Raw genomic sequence first — 27,569 nt, 5'->3', positions numbered from 1 at the left:
AGAGAAGAACATCACGAAGAATACATCCAGGGTTACGGTGGGATTCGAACCCGCTACCTCCACACTTAACAGTGCGTTTGGCGGGCGACACAGCTCGGCCAGGGATGCCCCAATCGCCCTAACTTATTCTCCGTGGGCAAATAAAGCAATAAATGTCCTAATTCTAGTGCTAACTCTTTTTCATTTATATCATTGGTACAGAATCTTAGAATTATTACAGTGAAATAATTAGTTCTGGACAATGATCTGTCTATTTTTTTTTGGGGGGGGGGAGTTCTTTTTGTCAGCACAAGCACAGTGGTTGGGATGACTCAAAAGTAGTATTCAAATCAACCAGCAGTTATTCCCGGGATTCGAATAAGCCACCTCATTGGGAAGTGAGAGCACTGTCCCCGTAGCAATCTCGCCAAACAATTACAGATTTAAAGGTTTAGGGAGCATTCATATGGTATTAAAAGAAAAATGGTCACTATGCACCGTTGAATGAACTGTAAATTGGGAACGATCACATTTTAATCACATTTTAGCTCGAATGTGAAAAGAACATACACAAGTCTCTAGAAAAAAAAAAAAACTTTTTTTCTTCGGTCTGTACTTAGACAAAAATCGTCAGCGGGAAGCGTGCATATGAAACTGCTTCTGCTATCTTGTTTTTGTTTACTTCATGCTTTTTCGCTATATTCTTATTTTGTTTCTTACTAAGTTAGCGAAACTCATATTTTTGTAAATATTAAGCAAACCAACATCTTTTCTATTAACATTACTGCAGTTATTTCAATAAATTAAATTAGATCATGCTTTTTATGCGATCATTGAACTTGGGAAGTAATATAGTTTCCTATAAACATTTTAGAAAATCTTTTCATAATTCTACTTCTTCGAGGTTTTTTTCTAAGTTTAATCAATCTTTTAAGTCTACGCTATTTTCTGCTTCTGCTGTCGTGGGTATAACTGCATATATTATTCACAAGAAGAAAATTTCTTGCGATGCGGATGAAACTGAGTCTCTCGATTTGATTGATCTTGGAAAAAAGGATAACAGTAATTTTGTGCAACAAGTTAATAAATATGAAGAAGCTATCAACAAAAGCCGGGACATTTTACTAAGAGTTAAGGTATTATATCCAATAAAAAGACATATATATATATATAAAGAAATATATATTTAAACAATTCCTACTATTAAATTTCTTACTTTAAGTTGTTTTTTCTTTCTAGAAATTATAATATTTTAAAGAATTACTTTAAAGTCATAGAAAATTTGTGTAATAATTTTTAAAAAAATAATCTTGCTCATCATCACATTTGAAATATCTATAAGTGGTAATAATATAATTTTGTACTAACTGGGTGGATAAAAACGGAACTGGGGGAAATTTCCATAGAACGATTTGTTGCTGAACGACTAATCGCCAAAGCACCTATAGGATTTCAAACTTGCAAGTTTTAAAGAATATATATAAATTATTAAAAAACTATAGTAAAACCTTAGGTAGTTACTACTGCTACTTATTTCGCGATTTTTTTATTATCTTTTTTTAATGTGATGATGAATTACAAAGTGTGAAATAGGAAGCAGTGTGTTATCCCCCTACAAAATGCAAGTCTATCGCCCTTAATATTAGAGTAAAAAAAAATAATGCATATTAAATTTAAAAATTTCTTTTATTTGATCCGAATTTTTTTTTTTTTGACGTTGACGCTTCTGTTACTTTAAATTAGTAACATGTATATTTGTTATTTTTATAAGTATCTTGTAGAAGGGTATTAGTATTAGAGAGGGATGTCGCTGAAAGCCCGAAAAAATTCTGTCACAGGAATGCTTGCAAGGTATAATGACTTGTAAGGGAAGGTATTTAGTCTTCCTACATTATGCAAATTTGCATGAATGAATAGAAAAGAAATTGATGACACTGTAACATTTATTTATTGCTTTTATTTACAAGTTAATATACAGTTATAAGCATAATTGGTTCCAGTTATTGAATACATTTCTATTAAGTTAAAATATTTACATTCATTATTCCTTCAATCTCCAAAGCGCAGTTTACATTTATATAAAACAAAATTTTGATGCATGTGATTTTACTGACTTTGTGAAGCACAGTACTCCCCCATAGTGAGCTACTCGAAAAATGAAGAACCTCACATGTAACAAGCTGCAATGCGGACTGTTGCAGTTTTTGAACTTGTAGATGATGAAACAGGTCAGAAATTCTTTTAAACCTGTACAGGTGCTTCTGAAATCTTTCCGGATACTGTAGAAGTGTTGGGAAAATAGGGTTTTATTCTATCTACAGATATGTTAACTTCTTTCTGCTTTGTTTTAATCGTGAAAATTTTATTGGTTACATTAAAACATTGTGAATTTTTATATAAAAAGTTGTTAAGTAGTAACTTTCCACTAATTGCTGATATTTTAAAAATATTACTTGGTTTAGAAGGTTTTATATGCAACTTTTTAAAACTGAAAAGTTTTATTCATTGTGGCTGGTAAACTGAATTTTTTTCTTTTTACAAAATTTGATTTCAATTCTTGCAGTCAGATAATTTAAAGTACAGAATGTTTTTAAATACTGTTTATTCAATTTATATTTGAAACACCTTTATAATTAAATGGTAAATATAATCATGCAATGTAATTTTACTTATAGTGTATCTACCACTACAAAAATATAATTCCAATTCACTAGTATATAAGTAGTTCGATTCTATATATTCACTAGTTCGATTCTATGGTGGGGTACCTTTTCATAGATGAAGGTTTACATTGTCGATAACTGATATCCTTACACTTTTGTTTAAAGTTGATGTACAATGGTTTAAAGATAATTTCTTAAAAAGAAAATTAACAAATGGCACCCTAAATGCTTCAAAATAATTGAATGTAAATTAACTGGAACACAAATTGAAAAGGTTTGCCATCTCAGAACTCGGACATATTCTTCTGGTATCAGTTTTTTTCCCTTCATATTTTGCTTTCTCAGTGGTGCATTACTTTTTATTTATTTTAGGATGAAGTTGGAGCACCTGGAATAGTTGTTGGCGTAAGTGTTGATGGGAAAACAGTTTGGACAGAAGGTAAATTTGTTAAATCTACAATACACAAGCATCAAACTACATTTACAACACATAGCTTCAAATTACATTTCAAACTACATAGGATTTAAGCAAAAACCAAAAATTAAAACTTAAATATTATAGTACATATTAACTATGTAGCACTTAATATGTACTTTAATAGTTAAGTTTCAATTTTTGGTTTTTGCTTAAATCCTATAAATTATCTTTAAAATATTTAGTTCAAATTTATATTACTCATTGAAATAAGTATGTATGTAGTTTTTTTTAACATATTTATTCTATGAGCATTATATATTTTTTTCAATATTTTATGAAGAGAAATTCAAAAGATTCCAAATTTTTACTTTTCAGGAAGGAAAAAAAATATTGTGTATGTTGTACCCCTTCTATACAAAAGTAGTTATTGAAAAGTGGAGAAGTAATGAACAAATTCTTAAAATGGGACTACCTTGCATCACTTCTTGGTTTTTTTTTTTTTNTTAATTTTTTTTTTTTTTTTTTTGGATATTGCTCTTCCAGATATGTTACAAAATATGTCTGCACAACTCTCCTTTATTATGGTTGATAAAACTTAATTCTAAATGGTCAGAAAAAAGTTTTAAAAATTATTTTCTGGTGCTAAAAATCATTAACTTTTTTGAGGTGGCCTTATGTCACCAATTTGTTATTGTTAAATCAACTAAAACTATAGTGCATTTTTCTTGCTATCAAGATCTGCTTGCAGAATTAAATATTTCAGAAAAATAGTTCTCAATATCAATACTTTTTTTTAATTTTTAAAAAGGCTAGATAAAAAATCGGTAATAAAAGCGATAAATTTAATATTATCAATGAGATTGTTGTTATTTTTAGTGTAACATTGATATCAACATCAAAAAGATCATCTGAAATTTTATTTGAAAGTGGGATTGATTTTATTTGATTTATTTTCTATCGTGCAACATCAAATGACCTTACCATATCTATTACATCACCCTTCCTTTGCCTTAACAGAAACTTATGCCTCTCTTCTCATTAACGTTTTTGAGCATCCTTTTAGGCATTGTTTCCCAAAGTGTGGTACACGTAGCCCCAGGAGTACAGAAACAGTTTAGGGTGTATGTGTTCTTATGCAAAATATCTTGCAACAGACAAAAATTTCAAAAAATTTTATTTAAAAACAAAGCTGGTCATGAAAATTTACAATTACGTATTTTTATATTGGCTATTTTTTGTAGAGTTAACAGTTAATAATTAGTGGTGTCAACAGCCAGTTGTGATTTTTAACTTTTGTGCAATTTTTTATGGTAAAAAATACATAAATTTTTTTATTAGTGGTACACAGTGTTACAAAAAATTTATTAAGGATACAGAAAAATAATAAGTTCGGGAAACACTGCTCTTAGGGTACAGTTATCTAAAATACTGAACAACAATGTAGCACACATTATTAGTTCCTGGTATTTCATTACCTAATATAACAGTTTTCTTTACTTTATCTTTATCCTCAGACACAAATGTAATTTTGCTAACACTGAAAATTATTTTTTATTCCTAACACAGCTTATCTTCGTTTCCTTGAGTCTTATTTGATTTATACCATCACCTTTAGTAAATGATCGCTGTTTTGCTTTCACCATGTATTGTATCTGGAAATTTATTCTGTCATGATTTGTCAGCTTTGTGCATTATCCTCCTCTTGGCCATTATGGTTTCTCTAGTTTTTTTTTCACCTCATTAATTTTTCCCCTTAAATATTTATGCTGTAAACTATACATCTTTGTTTCTCTGTTTTGATAATTTATGTAACATTCTAAGAAGGAGTGTTGTGTATTGGGCATTGAGAACATGTCTATCCATTTTCTTTCCATTTCTACTATGAAACAAAAAGAAAATACAGTGAGCTCTCGCTACTACGATATCTGATACAACAATTACTCCCTCTATTACAATAATGTTTCGTGGTCCTGACGAACTTGCATATGAATTAATGTTATCCACCTCTCAATATTGTGATATTTTCTGAAGCAATAAACCTCTGTAAAACAATTTTTTTTCTTCAAATTTCAACCGTATTTTCTCAATTTATCATTGGGTTTCAAATAATGTAAAAAGTCTTATTTTATTACATTTTGCCATTTTTTTTTCAGTCTTTTCTGACACCAGAAGTCTCACTGATGATTATGTACTTATCTTATTTCTTTTCACCATAGTGAATTGATTTTGTATTCAGATTTCAACACCCCATCCCTGATGTACATAGACCACCCCAAGGCCTTCCATTCTTAGAGTTGTCCCCCTTACCTCTTAAGAAATCACAGATGTAACATTCCTATCTGATTTCATATTTAACCATAATTACCACTCTGCAAATTAAATTTTTATATAATATAATTTAATAAATAGATTTATAGTTAATACATATATAACATTAAAATTTAAAAAAAAATCTTATTGTGTACCCAAAGTATATAGGCCCCGATATAATAATGTATCCCGTTATAACAATATACTTATTTGGTCCCCAAAATATTGGTGTAGCAAGATTTTACTGTATTATAATCATATTTTTCTTGGGATTATATGATTTAATATTGCATATGTTTTTATTGGATGAAATTTATCAATTTCTTTTCTTTTTAAGTTTAAACCAAAAAAGCACAATTTCTTCACAGTTTAATTTAAGTTAAATGCTGCACAGTTAAACGGTAAGTTTGAATTTACTATTAATAGTTAATATTTTCCATTAACACATCATTTGCTACAGTTGATAGTGTTTCAAATCTTAAGACAGCATAACTTCCTCTATTGTTGATGATTTTTTTTATTAAGATCTCATATACAACCATTTTGGGATTCTTAATTGATTGTCACTTGTAAAGGATAAGGAATCTCATTGCTAATGTAACTTTCCCATTATTGGCAACCGTTTTAGGAAGCATACAATACCATGTCAATTTTTAACTTTTCATCAATTAACAGAATCTGAAATTAAGAATGTAATTCGACATTTTTAAAATAATTTTATATCAGCATTTATTTTTATTATAGGATTTGGATATGCAGATGTTGAAAACAGAGTGTTATGTACGGCTGATACAGTGATGAGGATAGCAAGTATTAGTAAGAGTATTACTATGGCTGCTGTTGCTAAACTTATTGAACAAGGAAAACTAGACCTTGATAAACCAATTCAAGAATATGTGCCTTCATTCCCTCCGAAAACATTTGATGGAAAACCTGTAAGTAAAACTTTTATACAAAATTATTTTGTTGTCCTAGTTTCAAAATCAAATAAATCTTTTTCATTCTACTCATGGTTGGTGTACGTCCTCTTGAGATTTTGAAAAGTCCTACCCAATGTTTCAGAGGGAAAGTTTTTTTTTTGATCATTATCAATTTAAATTTACTTAAGATAAGAAAAAAAGGCTAATAAATAAAAAACATTAATCATTTTACAGCTGTTTATAAAATTTCTTTTTTCAAATGTGAAGTTTTTACTACTATTGTATCTGTGTATTTTAATTTTGTCCCCCCAAAAAATTTGACACCAGAGAGAATTGAACTTCGATAGAAATTATAAAATCCTGCTAAATAGTTTATCCATTTAATAAACAACTTTTTCAAAATTGTCGTTAAAAATGTATGCAAATTCTTTTAGTTTAAAAAAATTTATTGCTTCTATGTATGATACATAACAAAGTGTGAGTGCTTTAGTTTTAGGACTGATTTCAGTATTGAAGTAGTATTTCAGATTAAAATTTGAATTGAAAATAAATATTTTACCTTTTCTTCATTAAGATTAAATAAACATAATTTTGGTTATAACAATGTTAAAAATATAAATATAACATTTAAGAACTTATTTTTTATAACATTTAATTCTTCTTTAATAATGTAATTCATTTTTTTTTAAATGGCCACCAGTTTGAATAGTAAATTCATACAGACTCTATCTGAGAAAATCTTTGATAACAGCTCCAACCAATCTCTTTTATCCTTGTTCCTGCAAAAATCTCTATTGAACTGCAATGCTATAAGAAATATTACCATTCCAAAAAATTAATTAAAAAGTAAAATCGAGAACAAATATTCAGTCAATACAATTTATTATCAAAAACAAACATCGTTTGAAATAGTTACATGATTGGGAAAAATTCCTATTAAAACATTTCTGTAAAATTTTTTAAAAAAAATGTAAATTATTCTTGATTTTAATCATTTGAAACTTATCAAAATAAAACATTATAAATATTTTTTTTAAAAAATAAACTAAACTCTGTCTGAGCTTAAAACAAGTTTAAAGCATCTCCAAAAATTATAAAATTCTGCATGAAATAAAATAAATTTGCACTTCAAATGATGTTTAAAAAATTTAAACGGAACCTTGAGAAAGGGGAGTGAAACAGGAGGTATCCAAGATGAAAAAAGAAAAGAGGTGAAAAATTATTCGTGATATTAAAAGAGGATAAATTTTCTGCCTCTTTATCCATCTCTTATTATGTGCATTTATAATTAATCTATCTGTTAATAGTTAAAAAGAAGAATTTCTGAACGAAAAAAAGAATTGTATTTTACTTTAAGGAAGGCTGATCATTCACCTGCCTCAAGACAAGCAGTGATATAATTTGATGCTCAGAAATATTTTCTTTTTTTCCATCTACTATTAATATAAAAGAAAAAGAAATTTTGTTTTTTTCTTTACGAAGATTGGTTTAATTTTGTCCACAGGTACACAATTATTCCTTCTCAAAAATGAGAATCACCTCAGAGGACACTTTATAATTTTTCTCGCAACTTAACTACTATATATATATTGCATATTTGACGTGCTATAGCGCATAAATAGAAAAAAAAGATTATTGAAAATCATTGTGGATTTGTGATTGGCTTCATTAAAGTATCTGATATTCCTATATTTCTGAAACCTGAACCCTCCAAACCCTCAACTAGTCCAGATTTTGTAGGTTATACTGTAATATTAAATTTGAACTTATAAGGAAATTAACAAATTTAAATACAAATTTTATATAGAAGTCAGGATTCTGTTTTCTGCTGATAGATTCTGTTCAAGAGTTTTGATAAAAATCTTTCTATGATATGAGCTTGGATTTTTCCCCTTTCTTTTTCTTCATTCTTTTAAAAAACTGGTATGTGAGACTCAAAATTCTAAAATATTGTAATACTTTTAATTATTTTCTTTATAAAACACATAATTATTTTAACTTTTCTAGGTAATAATAACATGCCGCCGTCTTCTTTCTCATACATCTGGTATTAGACACTATGAAAAGAATATCGGGCAAAATGATAATAAGAATTCAAAAGTAAGTTTATTTTTTATACCAACTATTGGGTAATGAATTTTTTTTTTTGTATATTTTACTCTGTACTTATGTTTTACAATAATAAAACTAATAAACAAACCACATATTTGTCTAGCCCAAATATGTGGTTAGAATGAAGATTTGGAAAATTTAAACAGCTCTGAAAAATTTCTCAGTTATATCAGATATTTCATTAAAGTGACTCTATTCAAACCCCTCAAGACAACAATACCTTTGAACTCTAAGATATATGTATATATGTGTGTGTATATATAAATACACATATCTATATATATATAAACATATACATACATATATATAGACACCTATATATATTAAACCTCGGTTAAGCAGACATTCTTGGGACCAAAAAAATTGTCTGTTTATGGGAGTTGTCCGTTTACGAGAAGGGTACCCTAATAGCGAAGTTTAACACCATAAATTGTTTTTAGAATATTTTCAAAGATATAGAAATAATTAAATAATCTGCAATAACTATCTACAGGGACATTTATTTAAACTTTAAACAATATTTTTTCGATAAAAAAGAATATATTAAAAAGCTTGATATGAATACATAATACTAGATGTAGCTACAAATGTATGAATATAATTTTCCTATTAGACAGATGTTCAAGTTAGTCCTATGATACCGAATAGGAGCTTTTAGTCCTCAGTCAGTTTCAATTATTAGGTTTAGAGCCCCTAACACCTTCCTATCACTTGATAGGAAACGTGGTTATACCTCCTTGAAAGTAAACCTCCCATGATGCACAGAAAAAAAAAGCAATCCATAATAGGAATGATAAGGAATGAGGATCTATTGAGATAATTATTCACAATTGATAATCTATCAAGTGTCTGAATAAATGTTTCATTTATATGAACAACTCCAAGATTATATTTCTGTTCTCATTTTTTACCCCATCTGTGTTAAATACAGTCTTCAAATTGATAAGAAAATGAAAGAAATTTTCAGTGGGGAAGGAGCGTTTAGAGCATTTAAGACGTCATTTCAAATTGAGGGATCTCATAACCTGTCTTGTCCAGTTGAAAAGATGCCACTGTTCGAATTATTTCACAAGCCCAGTATCATATTTTTTCCAAAGATAAGGCAAGGTGTCAGGAGAAGGATTGATTCTTTAGTAGTGAAATAGCTTAACAATATTCATGTGCTTTAAAAATGGTGAAAATGCTCTTGCTATTCGCAAAAAAAAAGAAAATTCTCGCAAATTAAAGCAGAAATTGTTTTTTTTATTTTTTCAAATTTAGAAAAAGTAGTGTCCGGTTTGAAGCAATAGAAAAGAACGTTTCAGCGCAAAAATGACTATCCCTGACAGGTTACGGGAGTGTCCACTATACTTGACCGTGCATAATGTTAAACGTGAATGCACATAATGGTTTATTCATGGAAGATTCTTGGGGAATTAAAAATATGTTCGTATTGAGAGGGGTCCATTTTGCAGGAACATCCATAACAGGAGGTTTCACTGTATATATATATATATATATATATATACATGTATGTCAGAAGATTGCTTTGATTTAAATTATTAGCCAAACTACATTCAAGTTCTTTAACCTGGCAGGACGCGCACCTAGCATAGAAACACAAAAATGTGCGTCTGGTCCTTATGGACCCCACAATACCATTTCATCAACATCTACGACACCTTTCATAAGGTTATAGAATAATAAAATCTCTGGTTTATTCTTATCAGCCGTTGCTGTATCAATTGTATTATCGTTGTGCATAGAGGAAAAAAGAACGACGCTTTTTCCTTTTTTGGGGGCATAAGAAACAGCAGTTTTATCCTTTTAGAATCCAAAAACAGAAGAATTAACTTCACGACCTTTTGCAGTTGTGAATTGTGCATGTATTCCTTTTTTGTCTTTTTGAAGAGTTCCCATGAGAGTAATCTTTTCATCCAAGAGATCTTTAGCTAGAAGATAACTAGTGTACCAGTTATCAGTTGTTATGTTATACAGAGGTTTCATAATTCTTTTGACAATATTGATAGGTTAATTACTATTGCACAACTGACCTTTGGGTTGATTGCCTGTATAAATCTCCATGTCATATATATAAAAAGTATGCGAATCTACTATTGCAAAAACTTTTCCATATTTTTCAGTCTTGTTAGGAATATATTGGCGAAATCCACAATGTCCTCTGAAGGGTAACAGTTTTTCATCAACTGTTACATATTCTCCAACTGAGTACAATCTCTGCAATGTTTGATAAACATAAAAATGTTCCTAATAGCAGCAAGTTTGCCATCTTTTTGTCTTTCTTCCACTGTGTTTATGTTATTGAATCTCGAGCATCTCAGGAGGAACAAAGATCGCTTGCAGGACATTGTGGCTGAAAAAATTTCAATCCGTGCACCATCGGTAGCACATAAATCATGGACATTCAGGTGTGAAGATTGTGTAATCCGCACAAATATAATAGTCCAAAAAGAGCTGGTATTTCAAATTCACCAGTTCCTTTGGCATCTCTTTTTCTTGTAAAATTAGATATTTTTTTGGTGTAAAGTTTTGTGTAAATAATTATTTCATCCATAATTTTCCTTTCCGTAAAAATATCCCAAGCTTCATTTGACCTGGATAAACACTTTGCAGCCAATCTGGCTCCTGGTCGATGCGAAATGATCTTGTGTGCACGAGTTCAAACATTGGTCTTGACTTTTTCTTTTTTCCACAATGTACATTTATTTTTTCCAATAAAATTATCATTATTTGAAGCATCTTCTTGAGCGATATCTTCATTTCTAATTCTAATTGTGAGTCATGATCACTCATGATTTTGCAATCAGAATTACATTCTGCTTCCTCGCTCTCAACCTCATCTAAAAGAATTCACAGCCTCTCCATTTCCTTTTTATACAAAGTTGCCATATTGTAGCTAAGAAATAACGTCTGAACACAAAGAGTAGCAGTGTTCAAATGCATTTTTTCGACTTATGCAAAAAGGCGCACGGGTCCAGTCACGCCCTTAACTTGACAACTCCGTTGTTAAAAAAGAAATAATGACCCTTTGGAATTTGTAACTCCTGGTATGTGTTGGCTGGCATCTAAAAATAGACTACTGAAAAGAAAGAACTTTCAAGGTCAATAGAAGGAAAGAAATTCTATTAACAAAATCATCTGGGGTCCATATGGATCCCCACGCATCCTGCTGGGTTAAATGCCTGCATCCTTGACACTTAATGTAAAGTGAAATAAATGAAATCGTTATATTGGATAACATCACAAATTTCCTAAATTTTGGTTGACCGACTTTCTCTTTAAGTTAGTAATAAAATAAATAAAATTATATTTTATTTATAATATTACTTTATATTTCGTCTAATACACCATGTTTCTTTCTTAGGAAAAATTTTTATATACTGTTTAAAAAAGTCAGTAACTGAGTGCAAACCATTAATAATAGTTTGTTTTTGAAGAAGTATATAAACATCTTTCCTTAAAAAGAAACATGATGTATTAGACAAAATGTAAAGTAATATTCTATATATAATAAAAATTTATTTATTTTATAACAAACTTGAAGAGAAAGTCAGTCAACCAAAATTCAGAAAATTTGTGATATTATCCAACCCAGTGAGTTTTTAAATTTAATGATATGATAAACTTCTAGAGTATTTTTATGCTGTATTTTTCTCTCCATATATATTTATTAAAAAAAAATTTTTAAATAATAAAGCACTGGAACTTTTTAGTTTTTATTGATCTCATACTATCTGAACTTTCAGTTGCAGTCTTTCCTGCTTCAAAAAACTTACTTTTTCTTGTTATTTAACACAAAAATAGAGCAGAACTAGGAAATTTCAGTGAATCTTGGCTTAAGAACTTGGAGGGTTAATAAGTCAATTTTTTTTTTTTTTTTTTGCTGTTTTAAAAGAAATTTTAATGTTATAAATGTAAATTTTATGCCAAAAACCTTTTTTAGTAACATCAAATAAATTATTCTTATGATGATTTGTGAAAATTTTTGATGCGTGTACAATAAGAAATATTTTAAAAAAGAATTACAGAAATATTTATTCACTATTTTTCAAATATTATAATGAATATTTTTCCTTTTTGTAGCCCTTAGAACAATTTCTGGGAGTCTTAATGAGAAAAAAACATGTTTTAAAGAAGGATATAAAAGCTCCAATTTCTTTTGCCAAATTTCTTATTTCTTTTAAAAATTGTCGAATGAAAAATGTGACAGAACAAATTTCTGTTTTGTACTTACAACCAACCACAATTTGTTTTAGACATATTATTTTCAAAATATCACCCATTTTTAGCATGTTGAATGCCACGGGGTCACCGGTGACTGGCGAAACCAAGATTATTAGAAACACATAATGCGAGTAAATTTTTAATGCTTTTAATTTTTTTGTATTATCGTTACTAAAATGGTGTGAAGAAATTAATGCAATATAGAACACACAAAAATCCTTTTGACCAGAAGGGCAAGCCATATGAAATTTGCATTGCATTCAACGTGTTAAACAAGTATACTATGAAACCAACATTGCTTCATTATTTATTTTTTAAGTAGGAGGAGAGAAATACATCTTTTCAGAAATATTCAATGTTTTGTAAACATTTTCCTATGAGAGTTTTTATTTCTCATTATTGTTCCAAAACTTTTTACGCATTGTAAATTCAGATTTTAATATTATGCTTTTTTTTTTCAGACTAACAATGAAAAAAACAAACGAGAAGAGAAAGGAGAGTTTGATAATAAAGAATATTATATTAAAGAGAGGCATGATGTCAAATCGTCCCTTAATTTATTTAAAGATGATCCACTAATTGCAAAACCAGGTAAATAGTAAAAATGATGCTCCTTACATTCTTGAGTTTTCTCCAGGGGTGATTGTGGTCTGAGGACACCCCAGAATTCCGGTTTTTTTGTATTATCGTTCTGAGTATACAATCAGAAGCTTACCTTTCAGTTTTGTTAAAAATCGCAAATTGGAACAGACGGGAATAAAAAATTCGCCAAATAATGATAAGAGCTCTTTTTGTAGCAATCCTTATTCATCAAGGATTTTGATGGCGCTGTTCCGAGGCTAGGAACAGTAGTGGAAGGCAGGGGTAGGGGGTGCAGAGTGTGCGAGAAAGACAGAATTCGTTTTATCTCCTTTTGTTTGTGTTGGGAAAGAGAGAGGCATGACGCTGTTGCAGGGATGGATTGGAAAGAGGAAATCCTGACTGCTTAGAGAACATTTTTGGAATTAAAAGCAGAGACTGTAGGGTTGTAGATTATAGTTGCTCGCTGCCCTACTAAACAGCACGTGTTAGAATTTCTCTCTGGCAAAATATTTTCATGTGGACGTTTTATGTTGTATATTCGACATACATTTTTTTGTCATTTTGTAAATTGCATTTTTTATGAAGTTTTTAACAGAAAAATATGATATTAGCGATCTGGAAAAAGACTGCAAGAATAGATTTTGTTTTGAATGGTTCATTGAAAAAGACATATTGGAAGAAGAAATCAACGTGTGGTGCCACAAGATTGATACCCCAAGTACATGTTTCTGTATTGCATGCAATACATCAATCAAATATCACAATGAAGGGTTTAAATCTTTGATGAATCATTCTGGAACAGCTATTCATAAAAAATTTTGTCAATCTGTTAAGAATTCCCAGATTTTAAATTCACTTTATCCTGGAACAGAAAATCTAATTCATACTTATGAATCAATGTACTGTTGGGCTGAAGCTCTAGTTTTGTCATTTTTGTCTGAATATTCAATTCCTTTTTCTTTAGCTCCACAAATTGTTGAGTTAACTAAAACGTTATCACGTGATATCATGGTATTAAATTCATTGGACATTAGTACAACAACATCATACAAGCCAAAGTATGGACTTGCCAAAACAATAAAAGAAAATCAGTATAAAGTTTTTTTCCCTCAACATTGATGAGAGCACTAATAGCGCCCCTGAGAGTATTTTAGCTGTACTTGTTAGATACTTCGCTGAAGACCAGCAGAAAGTGATTTTGCGACTTTTAGCATCGATTAAATTGTCTACTTGTAACGCAGAATGCATTTATAATACTATTCTTTCAATTTCAGAGAAAATGGATTGCCATTTACAAATTTAATAAGTGTCTTAGTGGATTCATGTAATACAATGCCTAGGGAAAAAATTGGCATTGAAACTAAAATTAGATCCATCAATGCTCCACATTTGTTGGACATGCCATATCGCAAACAATTGCTTGAAACATTTTACTGAGCCATTTTTGAAGCACTTAGAAATTTTATGTGACAACATATATTTTGATCTCAAGAGTGCTGATAAAAGATACTTATTTTTCCAAGTTTGTGCAGTTCTTCGGATGAAATTACTAAAACCCTTAAATAGACCTGACCACAGATGACTCTATATGCTTCAAGTACTAGAACATGTGCAGTATTTATGGGATGCTTTCATAATATTTAATTTTTCATGGGTTGGATTGGACGAAAAATTTTATGAAAATGATGTTAAGGAAGTTTTTTTCTCCAAAAGACAACTTTCTAATGAAGGAATTAAAAGTCTTCAAAATATTCAAGCTAACTGAAAAAGAAGCATCTCACTGATGATGGAAAAAATAGAAAAAGAAGAATTATTCAAAGACTTTTTGCACAGCAAAGAAAGACATTATTATAAATTGGTGTGTATCAAGCTGTTTTCCCCATTTTAATAAATGTGTCAAATTATTTCAATCTAAAGAATGTCTTTTACATGAACTACATGTTCAAATGTTTAATTTGACCAAACAATTTTTCGTCTTTTCTTTTAAAGCATGAGCTTTTGTGTAACACGAAGGGTTACCAAGATTTTTTAAAAATCGATCCAACCAATTATTTGCAACAATTATTTGCCTGATAGACTCGATTTCACTGGAATGGATACTACAGATAGCAGTAAGAAAATGGATTCTACTATTCAGGACTTTTTGAAGGTATTGAGAAAAAGTTACTCAAATTGTGCATCTTATATGCAGAAGAAATTACCGTTGAGTAATCCTTTGTTAATAAAATTATCTGCACTTAATCCTGTCCTGAGGGGAGAAGCTAAAACTTTTACGGCACTGATGAAGCAGGCAAAATTTTTGCCAAAAGTTATTTCGAAGGAAGACACACTTCCACTAGACTTAGAACTAAGGCAGTATCAGACTGATGATTTTTAGGCCTTTTTTTTTAAAGCAAGCCTATGATGGCGTATGGGTCAAAAGTGATTGAACTTAAGGAAGGGAATGTAAAAGAAATTCCTATTCTTTCAAAGATGATTAAAGCTCTTTTAATGGACCATCAGTTGAGAGTACCTTTAATTTTATAGATGACATTATGACTGAAAATAGAACTTCCCTTGAGATTGAAACAATAGACTCTATTCAGACAACAAAACATTATCTTTCCTGTCTTAATGCCAGTACTTGTGAGGTATTTGGTTCAAAAGATACTGCACATGAACCAATAAACCGAGAATTTGCTCATAATTTAATTTACAGTTGGTCAAATTATCAGCAGTCTCTTTCAAAAACTGTTCCTAATGCTACTATTCATGTATCTGAGAGGCATGTTGATTCTTTACCTGTCTGCACTGCTAAATCTTTTCCTGTTCAAAGTAAAAAGCTCTGTGATTCTCAGAAAGAAAACAGAAAAAGGAAATTACCTCTGGATTCTCAGAAAGAAAACAATAAGAAATAGATATCAATTTAGAAATTTGGTGTTTTTTTTATTACTATAAAATACCCTGTTAATTATTTTAAAATATAGTTTAATTTTTGTAATTTTAATATCTGTATGAAATGATTTATATTCCATATGAGTAACTCCATATATTAGGTAATTTAACTTTATTTGTTTATTGTTTTTTATTTTGAATAAAATATTTAGTTTTTACTTTAAATTAATTTTCAAATTTAAATTATCTGTCAGTTTGATTGCATAATATAAGTACTCTATTTAATGAAAAGTATGAACTGTTTTATGTTTAAAAATTATATGTATATTTTTGTTACAATTGAAATGTAGTTAATTGTGTAAAGTGATTGTAAACATGTAACTATTTATTAAGTTTCATTGAAAACTAAAATTTCTTTTAATTTATCTTAATTTAATTAATCTTTTATTAGAATGAAAAATTTATTGACACTAATTCTACTGAGTTACATTTTATTATTAGAAATACATTAAGAATAAAAGCTTAATTTCTATTTATTATTCAATCAATTTTATTAATTTAAACATGCAGTTCCAAATATGTGTTTAAAACTATTTGTATTTTACGTGTCACAATTACTCCTGTTTCTCTTTGACCTAGATTTGAAAAGACTCTTTTACTTTATTGTAAAATGAAATGTTTTTCAAGCATTTTTTAATTGAAATTTATCACAGCGAAGTTCAATTATCTTAAGTTACTTTAAACTGAAACTAATTAGATATCTGGTGTGTTTAAGGGAAATTTTTTATTGCGTGTTTCTCTATCATAGAAAAATTTCATCAAATGCCTCTCTGTTGGTAGTCAACTGAGAACAGTTTGACACAATTCTTTGATTTTCCCTTTAACCCTTTCGCGACGCAAAGCACGAAAGCGCGCTTACCGCTGAGGCCGGCAGTCTCTCTAGCGTGTGTCTCCCCAGGGCCGGAGGGTTTTTTGATGTTAAGCCTAATTCCATGAAATTACCGAAATATCAGCTCGTTGTTTAAAATTGTTCTGTAGAGTATTTAAGTGACATATGCTTTATATATNCAGTCGTTAAACAATTAAAACACTTGTATGATATATTTCCCCTTAACACAATAGAGTGATCCTTTAAAGATCTTTCTGGAAAGACTTGAAATTCTCAAAGAAATTCATAATTAACTCTGAAATTTTTTAAAATATATACAAGCAATGATGAGTGTTATATCAATAATCACACAAAAAATCATTTATATATTTTTTCAATTGATTATTATACATTAAAGTTGTAAAATGACTTATAAAAACTCATTTACAGTATCATTTATTTTCTCATCACCTTTGCTATTTTAATAATAGTTCAGTTCTACTTGATAAATTATTTTTATATTTTGCTTTTCTGTTAAATAAGCATTTCTCTCATATAAAAACTTCTTAAAATATTAAAATGTTGAACATTTTATTTTTGTAAATTGATTCATATCTATCTTGCTTATAACAAATTTAATTATGCATTTATTTAATAGAAATTATTAATTTATTGGATTTATTACTTGATTTTTCTGTGAAATAAAACATTTCAGCATAAACTAAAATAATTTTAATAAAAAATATATATAAGTATGTTTTATTTTTATTAATTCCTTATGTGCATAAATATACGAATGTTTAAAATTCTGCTAATTTAAAATCTCTCAGCTTTTTTATTTTCTACTCCTATTTTTTCTTAAGATCAAAGTTTATCTGGATGGTGACTACCCTGATCAAATTTCTCTTTTTATATCCAAAACTCTGTATAATCCCTTTCCCAAATATGAAATTAAGCAGTTTTCTAAATGATTTTTAAGTTGGTAATTGATGAACGTGCTATGATTAATGATTATTTATTCAAATTTTTGTTTGCATTAATATTTCTTGATGGAAATAATTTGTATTTTAAAGTGAAATTTTTCTCAACTCATTAATTGAAGCAGACTCATATTCTATAAATAATTTAAAATGTCCCTTTGGGTTTAAAATTCTCAGTCTTGGTTTTAGCATCAAACTACAAGGCAGTTTTCTATTATCAAAAAAGTAAACCTTTCTTCTATAAAAATGTTTATAGTTATATTCAGTTGCAAGTAAAGAAGAAACCATTATAGTATAGAATTTAGTAATCTGCAACTTCACATTAAGGTTTAATTTTATTTTATCATCAAATATTTCAAGTATACTTCAATGCAAATTTAGTCTGATTAAATACATCAGACATTTAATTTGTGTTACTACTTAACATTAAGTGAGTTACATGTCATAATTAATCACTATTTTACAACATAATTTTGTCAAAAAAGAGAATATTGCATGTACAGTGTGCAAAATAAAAAGCGGACCACCCTGAATAACTTTTGATCTAATGATCGAATCTTCACGTTCTAGAACTCAATCTTAATGATTCAAGGGGGTGGGCCTCATATATGCTAATTAATTAGTGCAGACAATATTTTAAGCTACAAAATCAGACACAAAAACGTTCTTTCTCTGAATGAACGTAACTTTTCGTCAGATTCGGATTTCTGATTTCCAAAATATAGGGGGTAGCCGGAATCTAGAAAATATGATCCCTGTAGTTAGTTCCAGAGATCAGTCCAAAGGTCCCCCTTTAAGGTAATTTTATGTTTTGCGTATTTCACCTTATCTCAAGAACATTTTAAGCTAATTGAAAAATTTTTACTGACAATTATAAAATTAGTTTATTCAAAGATAATTCCCTGCAAAATATCACTTTTTGTAAATATTATTTTTTATTGTTTAATTTGATAATAGTCAAACAAATTTTGAATTGTAAGGTATACAATTTTTTAAATTATTTTAAAGAATTTAACTTTAAATAGCAAAATGCAAAATTTGAACAAAATCGGCCAAATAGTTCCTGAGAAATCAAATTTTAAAAAAGCTGTATTTTGAAAATTCAATTTTTCAAGAACTATTCCACCAATTTTTCTCAAAATTTGTATTTTGCCATCTAAAATAATATCCTTTGTGCCGGCGCGAAAAGCATCTTAAATCCCCTGGACTGAAACATTAGTATAAAAATATGGAGTTTAATTGCTTACTATCACATTTTGGGGACAAGCTGATAACTTACAGAGGGAAAAGAGAAAAAAAGGTAGAACGAGGGAAAAGGTAAAAATTAACAAACTGAAAAAATAAATCTTTGTTCTATGTTGAGTAATTATCATTGCAGTTTTTCTACAGTTTATAAACAATATTAAAAAACTCTTCAATAAAATGTTTTGATTAATTTTTTTTTTTTTAGGCTCTAAGTTTCATTACAGTACTCATGGTTATACACTTGTTAGTGCAATTATAGAATCAATAGCCAAAGAAGATTTTCCATCTCATATGAATAAATTGTTTAGGACTTTAGGAATGAAAAATACTTATTTTGATGAAAATGATAATATCATCTACAATAGATCAAGGTAAAAAAATTTTAGTAGTTCTATTTCCTTACTATATCTACCTATATACAGTCGAATCCCGTTATAGTGATCATGGTTTATCGTGAACTCCCACACATAATGAACAAAATTATCGCTTCTGTGCCTTGCTATACACATATATTATTATTTTTTGTAGTTATAGTGAACCAAAAGAAGAGAGGAAATTGGATATTATAAACTTTTTTCTGTCTTCGATTGATTTTTTTTTCTTAATTTTTTGGTAATTTTGAAATTTCTACATATAATATATATGTACCAATTTTTAAAACCATCTATTAAGTGGAATGTAGCCATAAGCATTTATTTTGTTTGTTTCATATATCTCGGTTTCCTATCCCTAAATAAAGGCCATCCGTAAATTTTTTGTACGCAAGATGAAGAGTAATACAAAATAAAAGTTAACACATTTTTTGTTACTACATATTGTTTTTTAATCATTTTTATATTTCTTTTCATGGGTCATTTATTTAAATAATGTATAATAAAAAGGAGCATTTCGGAAAAATTAGTTAGAATTGTTTGCAGTACTGATATAGTGAGTCGAAATTTCGAACCCTTGAAGGTTTGACTGTATATATATACATATATATGTATATATATATCTATATATACATGCATATATACAGTCAAACCTCGATTTCACAAATTTTTCGATATCTCGAAGGAAAAAAAATTCCCTTCAAATTTCCTGTACACTCAATGTTAAAAAAAAAATATTTATTTCACGAATTTTTTTTTCTAATACCTCGATAACTTGAATTTTTTTCCTCCATAAATAGTGTAGATCTTTCTTCTGAAAATAAAAAACTATTTAAAAAAAAATAAAAAAATTTAAGAATAGAAAACCAATTCTCATAATGATGAACTTTTTTTAAAAAATGGACATAAAGACGTCAGTGGCATGGAATGATGTGTCTTTCTCTACGATAATGAATGGCTTCAAGAAGGCTGGATTCATTAAAGATCACGAAAGTAGTCAAACAATCAATATTGTTAATTATGCTGAAAACTACACCAAAAATGATTGGAAAAGATTGACCGGACTCATGAAACTTGATGACATGGAATTTCATGACTTTGTAAACGTAGATTATGCAGTAACAGTGTGTGGTCAGTGGGATGACAATGATATCATCGCTCAAATGAAAACTTCTTGTGAACTGTCAGAAAAAGAGGATAAGGAAATCGAAGATTTACCACCCAATGTTACTAACAAACAAGCACTTTCTGCAGTGGACACTGTAAGGAGATTTATTGAGTGGCAGCCAAATATGTCAGAGGAGACATTTAAAGCTATAGTCCACTTAGAAAGCGCTACAGACAAACTTCCATACACATCTCTAAAGCATACAACAATTGAATCTTTTTTTAAATGAAAGTGTAAAAAGTGTTTTTAGAATAAATATGGAATAGTATATAAGGTATGTAAAGAGCATTTTTCTTTATTCTATCATTGATAACATGCGATTTTCGATAATTCTAATTTTCGGTATCTCGAATTTTTTCTCCTCTCCCTTCCTGTTCGAGATATCGAGGTTTGACTGTATATATATATATATATATATATATGTATATATCAGGGTTGGCAAGATTTTGCCGCAGGTGGAAAAAACCATGGTAAATACCGGTAAAAACCGTCCTGGCAAAAACAGGTTTTTGCCAAGCAAATTGGCAAAAAGTGGCAAAAACCTATATTTTCCAAGATGAGAGGACAAAAACATATTTTTGATACAAAATTATTTCTAGAATTGAAATATATACTATGAATATAAATAATTACAAAAAAAATTAACAAAATTATTATTCCATAATTAAATGATAATGTAATAATATGTCTTTTTAGTAGTTTAAAACATTATTGATTGGAAAATTTGTGATTATTCTCTTTTTTCCAGTGAAATGAACTTATTTTAAATTGTTCTGAACTGTATTTATAGTATAAGTGACCTCAAAACTTATTTTAACCAAAATTATTAAGACCAGGGTTGGCAAGATTTTGCCGTAGGTGGAAAAGACCATGGTAAATACCGGTAAAAACCGTCCTGGCAAAAACAGGTTTTTGCCAAGCAAATTGGCAAAAAGTGGCAAAAACCTATATTTTCCAAGATGAGAGGACAAAAACACNGAGAACAATTACCTCCTTATGATTGATTTAAATTTGTTTCAAGTATTTTGTAATAATATTTAATCAGCAATTTAGATAATTTGGTTTTTGCCGGTTTTTACCAGTTTTTGCCACTGTCCTGGCAAAAACCCTTTTTTGCCGGCAAAAACTCCATCCCTGGTATATATATATATAAACCTGTTGGTAAAGTAGATTTTGCCTTTATTTTCTTTGACACAAAATTTTACTTCTCACCAATATATTAATATATATTTAGTTTAACTCTAACTAGTTTAATAGGATCAAGGGCAAACAGGTTAATAAATTGCATGTTATACAGACAGGTAAAATAAATTTTAATTTTCTTTCGATAATTAAATGAAAGAAAATAACTTCATATATTCATTGATTTTATACAATAAAACTCTGATTTATTGTCACATGTGAATAATGATTTCCCACTTTTATCGTGTTTTTTTCTTGGCCCCCTTTCATATATTAATAGTGTTAAAAAGATCTGGTATTTAGAATAACCTATAATACTACTCCCTTGTGAAATATAAGTTGGAGTCTTGTACAACTTCTAATACTCAACAAACGAGAAAAGGAAAAACGTTTCTGTACTGTATGGTTAATGGTTTTAGAAAAGGTGGTTTTACATTAGTTCCAACTCAGGAGAATACTGACAGAATACATATATCTGCCTGTTAATATACATTCATCTGCAGTATGAAAATTTGTCATCTGTATATTGCAGTGATCAATTGTACTTGTAAGATGCAGTATAGAGCAAAATTTATGCAAAGTCATTTTTTTTAGAGTCACTGTACATGTTAACTGCCCTAATACAATTTAAAATAATATAATACTTATAAATAAAAATTCTCATGACTTATATCTTTAATAAATATATTTAAGTATTTTACTTACTCATTCTGTTCAAATATTATCAGGACTATTTATATCAACTTTACTATATCCAATACTTTAAATTTGAAGGATGGAACTAATTCTGTAATTTAAATACCAAGTAATATCTAACAATTTAAAAAATCTTTGTAAAAAAATAAAAAATGTATCTTTATAATGTTTAAAAAAATTGACAGTTACTTAGAATTAAACTCTAAGCATTTAAGAGGAAGCTATAAATGTTACCAGCTAGGTCGGTCACTGTACCATTGATAAAGAACAATTCTAACTAATCTTGATAGATTAACAAATATCGATAGAAAATTGCAGTAATTCGATAAAAATGCGTAAAAAAAAAAGAATTCAAGCTGGCAATGTTAAGAAAGTGACCATAATATATACTTGTGTATAAAAAAAAATTTTATTATTAATTATGACTAAAAAGATGCAACTGAGATACCTTGTTTTCAGATATCTTTATATTTAAGCATACTACCTATATAATGTATATTTTGTAAAAATTTTGTATTTTATTTAATGGATTTCTACAATATTGCTTTCATTAAATATAACTGCTTTCAAGTTTTAAGAAGTAAGAGAATCCTTACCTGTTTCAGACTAACATTTGAGAAAGTAAATAAAATGTTATCACATCTTTTGTAAATATTACAACAGATGTGCTATTTTTACATTAGTTTTTTGCCCAATAAAATCTTCAGTTTTAGATGAAAATCTGACGATTACTTAGCTCCTGGTATTTTTTTAAAACATATCAAAAATGAACTTTGGCCCCCTAAATAAAACTGTGCTTATAAAATATAAACTCTGCTTCAATTTTTGGTCGCAACTATCTGACATTAGTGACCAACTTGCCAAAACTTTAAACAATTATAAAACAACTATTAATAAACTTATTTGTTTCCAATTTTCAACAATTATTAGAAAATACAAAATTAGCATGAATTAGATAAATGAAAATTATTTTAAAGAATAGTGTACAAATATTTAAATTTTTTCTAACAATGGTGATTAGAAACCCAAGTAGTTGTTTATACTTGATAGTGTTATGTATTTTTAAAAGTTGCATGTGTGTAATGCTTACACGAGTAATTTTTGTAGTATTTGAAATCATTTGTATCTACTGACCGTAGACCACTATGAAATAATAATTATTAAACCATCAAACGTTAATCTCCAGAGAGCGAATTAGCTTTATGCATGATCCACAGCAAAAAGATGTTCTATCCCTGTTAAGCAGATGACCAGAACCGCAAACTGTGTTCATCATTAAAAAATCAACAGTAGAACAATACATTTATTAGTTTCCTCCAGTGATAACAGCATAAGGCACAGATAAAATTAAATCAGAAGAAAGGTTTCAGTACATCCTTACAGTATCAAAATAATAATGAATAATAATAATTTGAAGACCTGTCATTTTAAGACAGAATTGTCATTTGAAAAAGGAATCGTTATAAAACACTTTGTTAACAATATATCAACTTCAAAATTGAAACCTAAATGATAATTTGTAAATGAACTTAATCTTGTAGCGCGAACAATATGCTAACACTAACATATGATGGTGTACGGCTTGCACCAAGAACAAACAGTAATAAACAAGTAAAAAGATACCAAATCAGAACTGCCAAAAAAGCAATTTCTTTCTAAATCTAGCAACTATGTCACTTTTTTTAACTATATATCTTTAAATAACTAAAACAAATTTTCACTTTAAACTCACCAGAATTACTTAATATATTATGAAATTCAACAGATTTGAGTTCAGAAATTATATAATTTATTTCTTTTGTTCAAAACAAATTATCTGTTTAAAAATATAGCTTTGCAGAATAAGCTGGGGTAAGCAGCTGTATATTTTCTAACCAAAAGTAGAGCAGGCCAAGATTGTTGTTGTTTACGTTTATATTGAAACACCATCCATAATAATCTTAAAACATTAAGCCTGTAATAAATTCTTGTGAGCAGATTTTAACTTTTATTTCACCCTATTGTTCACAGACATAAAACGAATTAAATTTATTTTGGAACAGCTTCAGATTGAAGCTGTAATTTTATTTTAACAAACAATTTCTATGGAGTTTAGAACAAAAAAAAATGTTAAAGGCCATAAAATTATATCAAGTAATTAGAAAATTGAGCTATAATCATTCAGGTTATCGAAGTTAGTCTGCATATAAGTAATATTCAGTAACTGATGTTTTATTCACGGGTTTGATGTATATTGTTTTAAACTTGAATTGCTTTTAATGCTCGTGTTTGTTTTTTTACAGGAATTACAAGAAAAATAAACATGGACATCTAATAAACGCACCCTATGTTGATAACTCTTATAAATGGGCTGGCGGGGGTCTTTTGTCTTCAGTTACAGATTTGCTTCAGTTTGCTAATGCAATGCTGTACAGTTATCAGTTTCAAAACTATGATTCTTATAAAAAAAGTCTTGATAAAAATTACTTGTCAAACGTAGATGAGCACAGTGAAGAAAATAAAAAACTATGTCCTGGATTTTTAACTTCAAGAATTATGGAAACTATGTGGATGCCTGTTATTAATTGTAAGGATCATGCCAAATATGCATTAGGATGGGTTGTATTCCCAGAAAAGCAAGAATGTGGATTTTGCGAGAAGGTAAAGTTTTGTGTTTATCATACTGGTGGAGCCATTGGAGCCAGCAGTATTCTCCTGATTTTGCCAAAATCATCTAGTACAAACAAGGATTCAGCTTTAGAAACAGATAATCCACCAAAGGGTATAGTTGTTACAATATTGACTAATTTGATGCCCATAAATCTTACCACAGCTGCTTTAAAAATTGCAGAATTATTTGACAGATAATAAATAATGCTATTAATTGTTATGTGTTTATAAAATTTGCATAAATTTCAAAAGACTTATTTCATTCACTATTGCATTCAGAAAATGTAAGCCTATTGAAATCTTTGCAATATCTTGGGTAAATGATTTTTACTCATTCAGCAAATGTCTGGGCTTTAGTTTTTGGCAATAAGTTTTAAATTTCCTTTACATTAGGAAATGTGCGAATGTTAAAAATGTGTTTATAATAAATCGATCTTACGTCATTTTAAATCTTGAAGTGATTTGTACACTTTTTTGCAAACAAATCCCTTGGAGCTTTATGCCATCTTTTTCTATTTTTTTTAAAATTCAAATAGTTTTTGTTATAAAAAGTTGTTTAAAAAATTTGCATATGCAACTGTTTGTGTGGAAAAGTACAATTTTAAGTCCCATGTAAAACCTGTAAATTTGTGACATGTTTGCTCTTTCATAATTAATGATATTCATCAATAAAGATCATTGATTCTTTTCTACAAACTCTGAGATTTCAAAATCTACTCAAATATTAATCCTAATAAAGCTTCAAAAATGCAATTTAATTAGTTGTACTTGATGTAGGTGCATTAAAAGTTATCAAACCAACTAATGATTTGAAATCACATAAGTATGCATCAAAATACTTATTGAACTCAGGTTGGTTTTGCAATGGGACTAAATGTTCAGCCTGTGTTTTAAACATTCAGTACAAATGCATCATCGTGTCAGCAATCAAGCAAAAATGCAGAATTCCAAAAACAGGTCGACAAAAGTGACAAGGTTGCATTGAAAAATTAATGAAGAAACAGAGAGACTTATGAGGCTAGTTTTTTATTTAAAATTTCACCATATTTTCTAACGTTAAAATTAACAGTACCCTATATGACTCTTGAGAATATTTAAAATTACCTGCAATAGAATATACACGAGAAGAAAATTGAACTATTTTCAATGAATATTCAAATGTATTTCATCCACATGTAGTTTTTAAGATGTAAAAATTTTTAAAAAATTGAAGTTGGATTTCATCTCATTTATATTCATAATTTTCAATTTATTCAAATCAATTATTTTTCTTTTTTTTTAAAAAAAAAGTTGATTTATATTTTTATAGCCTTAGTTGAAAAGTCTGATTTATCTTTTAATTTTTAGCTGTATAATTGAAATAATATGAAATTTTTTTTAACAAGATCAATAACTTACAAATCTAATTTTCTTTCTGAAAAAATAAATCAATCAAAATAGTGAAAAAAAAATCAAGTATTAGAAAACAACTATTTACTAATAAAAATGAAACCCCAACTTTTAAAACAAAACATTGGCATTTAAAAACTCCAAAGTGATAATAATAATGATCGCTTCAATCTTTTAGTATTCTGTACATACCTGTCAATTCTTGAAACATTTGTATTTTGATATTTCTGTTTTAATGTAATCATATGATTGAATGAATTAAAAAAAATTTTTAATACTTCATGTTGTAAATTATACTCTATACAGTTTCTTCTTTTCATTATTGTTTGCTTTAAATGTACTACTTTTTCTGTAATAATTCATTAAATCTCTATCTTTTCAAATTTTTTGCAACACTGGCAATGAATTGTAAAAATTTTATTAAAAATATTTTATCCAATAGGTAAAAAAGTTCAAGAAAAATCTAACTTGCAATATTTTCAGATTGTTTTTTCCTTGTATGGTATATATAATAGATTGTATTTAAAATGATTTTAAAAAAAGTCTCAAAAATTGTATTGCCCAACATTTTCAGATCATGTAAAAATTCAAATCTATCTTGTATTTTTTTCCCTTTGCATACCCAGCTGGACTTGTAAATAGTCAATAAAACTACTGTAAAATACTGATTAAGCTCCCCACAAAAAACTGACTAAAATTGCCAAGATGTGGGATAGGACAAAAAATGGTATCATAGAGGGAGAAAAAAGAAACTATATTTGGAAAGACCTAAAGATTAATCATTCAAATAAAAAAATTTTGAAAGAAAGTATGCTTATTTTTATTAAAAAAAAGTTAACCTTAATTGCAGCACATAAGTAAATAGTTAAAACTTTTGTATTTATATAGCTTTAAAGTAACATTTTGAAATGTTTCTGATAGTGCTTAGTAGTTTTAATA

The 27,569-nt window shown here is 28.5% G+C and overlaps 1 protein-coding gene across 1 annotated transcript; it reads left to right on the top strand.

The window, feature by feature from the left end:
- Positions 1–293: 293 nt before the first annotated feature.
- LOC107455530 (serine beta-lactamase-like protein LACTB, mitochondrial) lies at positions 294–26,910 on the top strand. Its single transcript, XM_016073135.3, has 7 exons — positions 294–1,115; positions 3,015–3,081; positions 6,115–6,305; positions 8,298–8,390; positions 13,088–13,217; positions 19,381–19,546; positions 24,875–26,910. Exons 1-7 carry the CDS (start codon positions 795–797, stop codon positions 25,437–25,439), a joined length of 1,533 nt encoding a protein of 510 aa, XP_015928621.1. The 5' UTR covers positions 294–794; the 3' UTR covers positions 25,440–26,910.
- Positions 26,911–27,569: the final 659 nt, after the last annotated feature.

This window comes from Parasteatoda tepidariorum, chromosome X2 (genome assembly GCF_043381705.1).
Source record: "Parasteatoda tepidariorum isolate YZ-2023 chromosome X2, CAS_Ptep_4.0, whole genome shotgun sequence".
In the NCBI taxonomy this organism is placed as follows: Eukaryota; Metazoa; Arthropoda; class Arachnida; order Araneae; family Theridiidae; genus Parasteatoda; species Parasteatoda tepidariorum.
The sequence above is the reverse complement of the archived record's forward strand: the minus strand, read 5'-3'. Positions and strand labels throughout refer to the sequence as shown.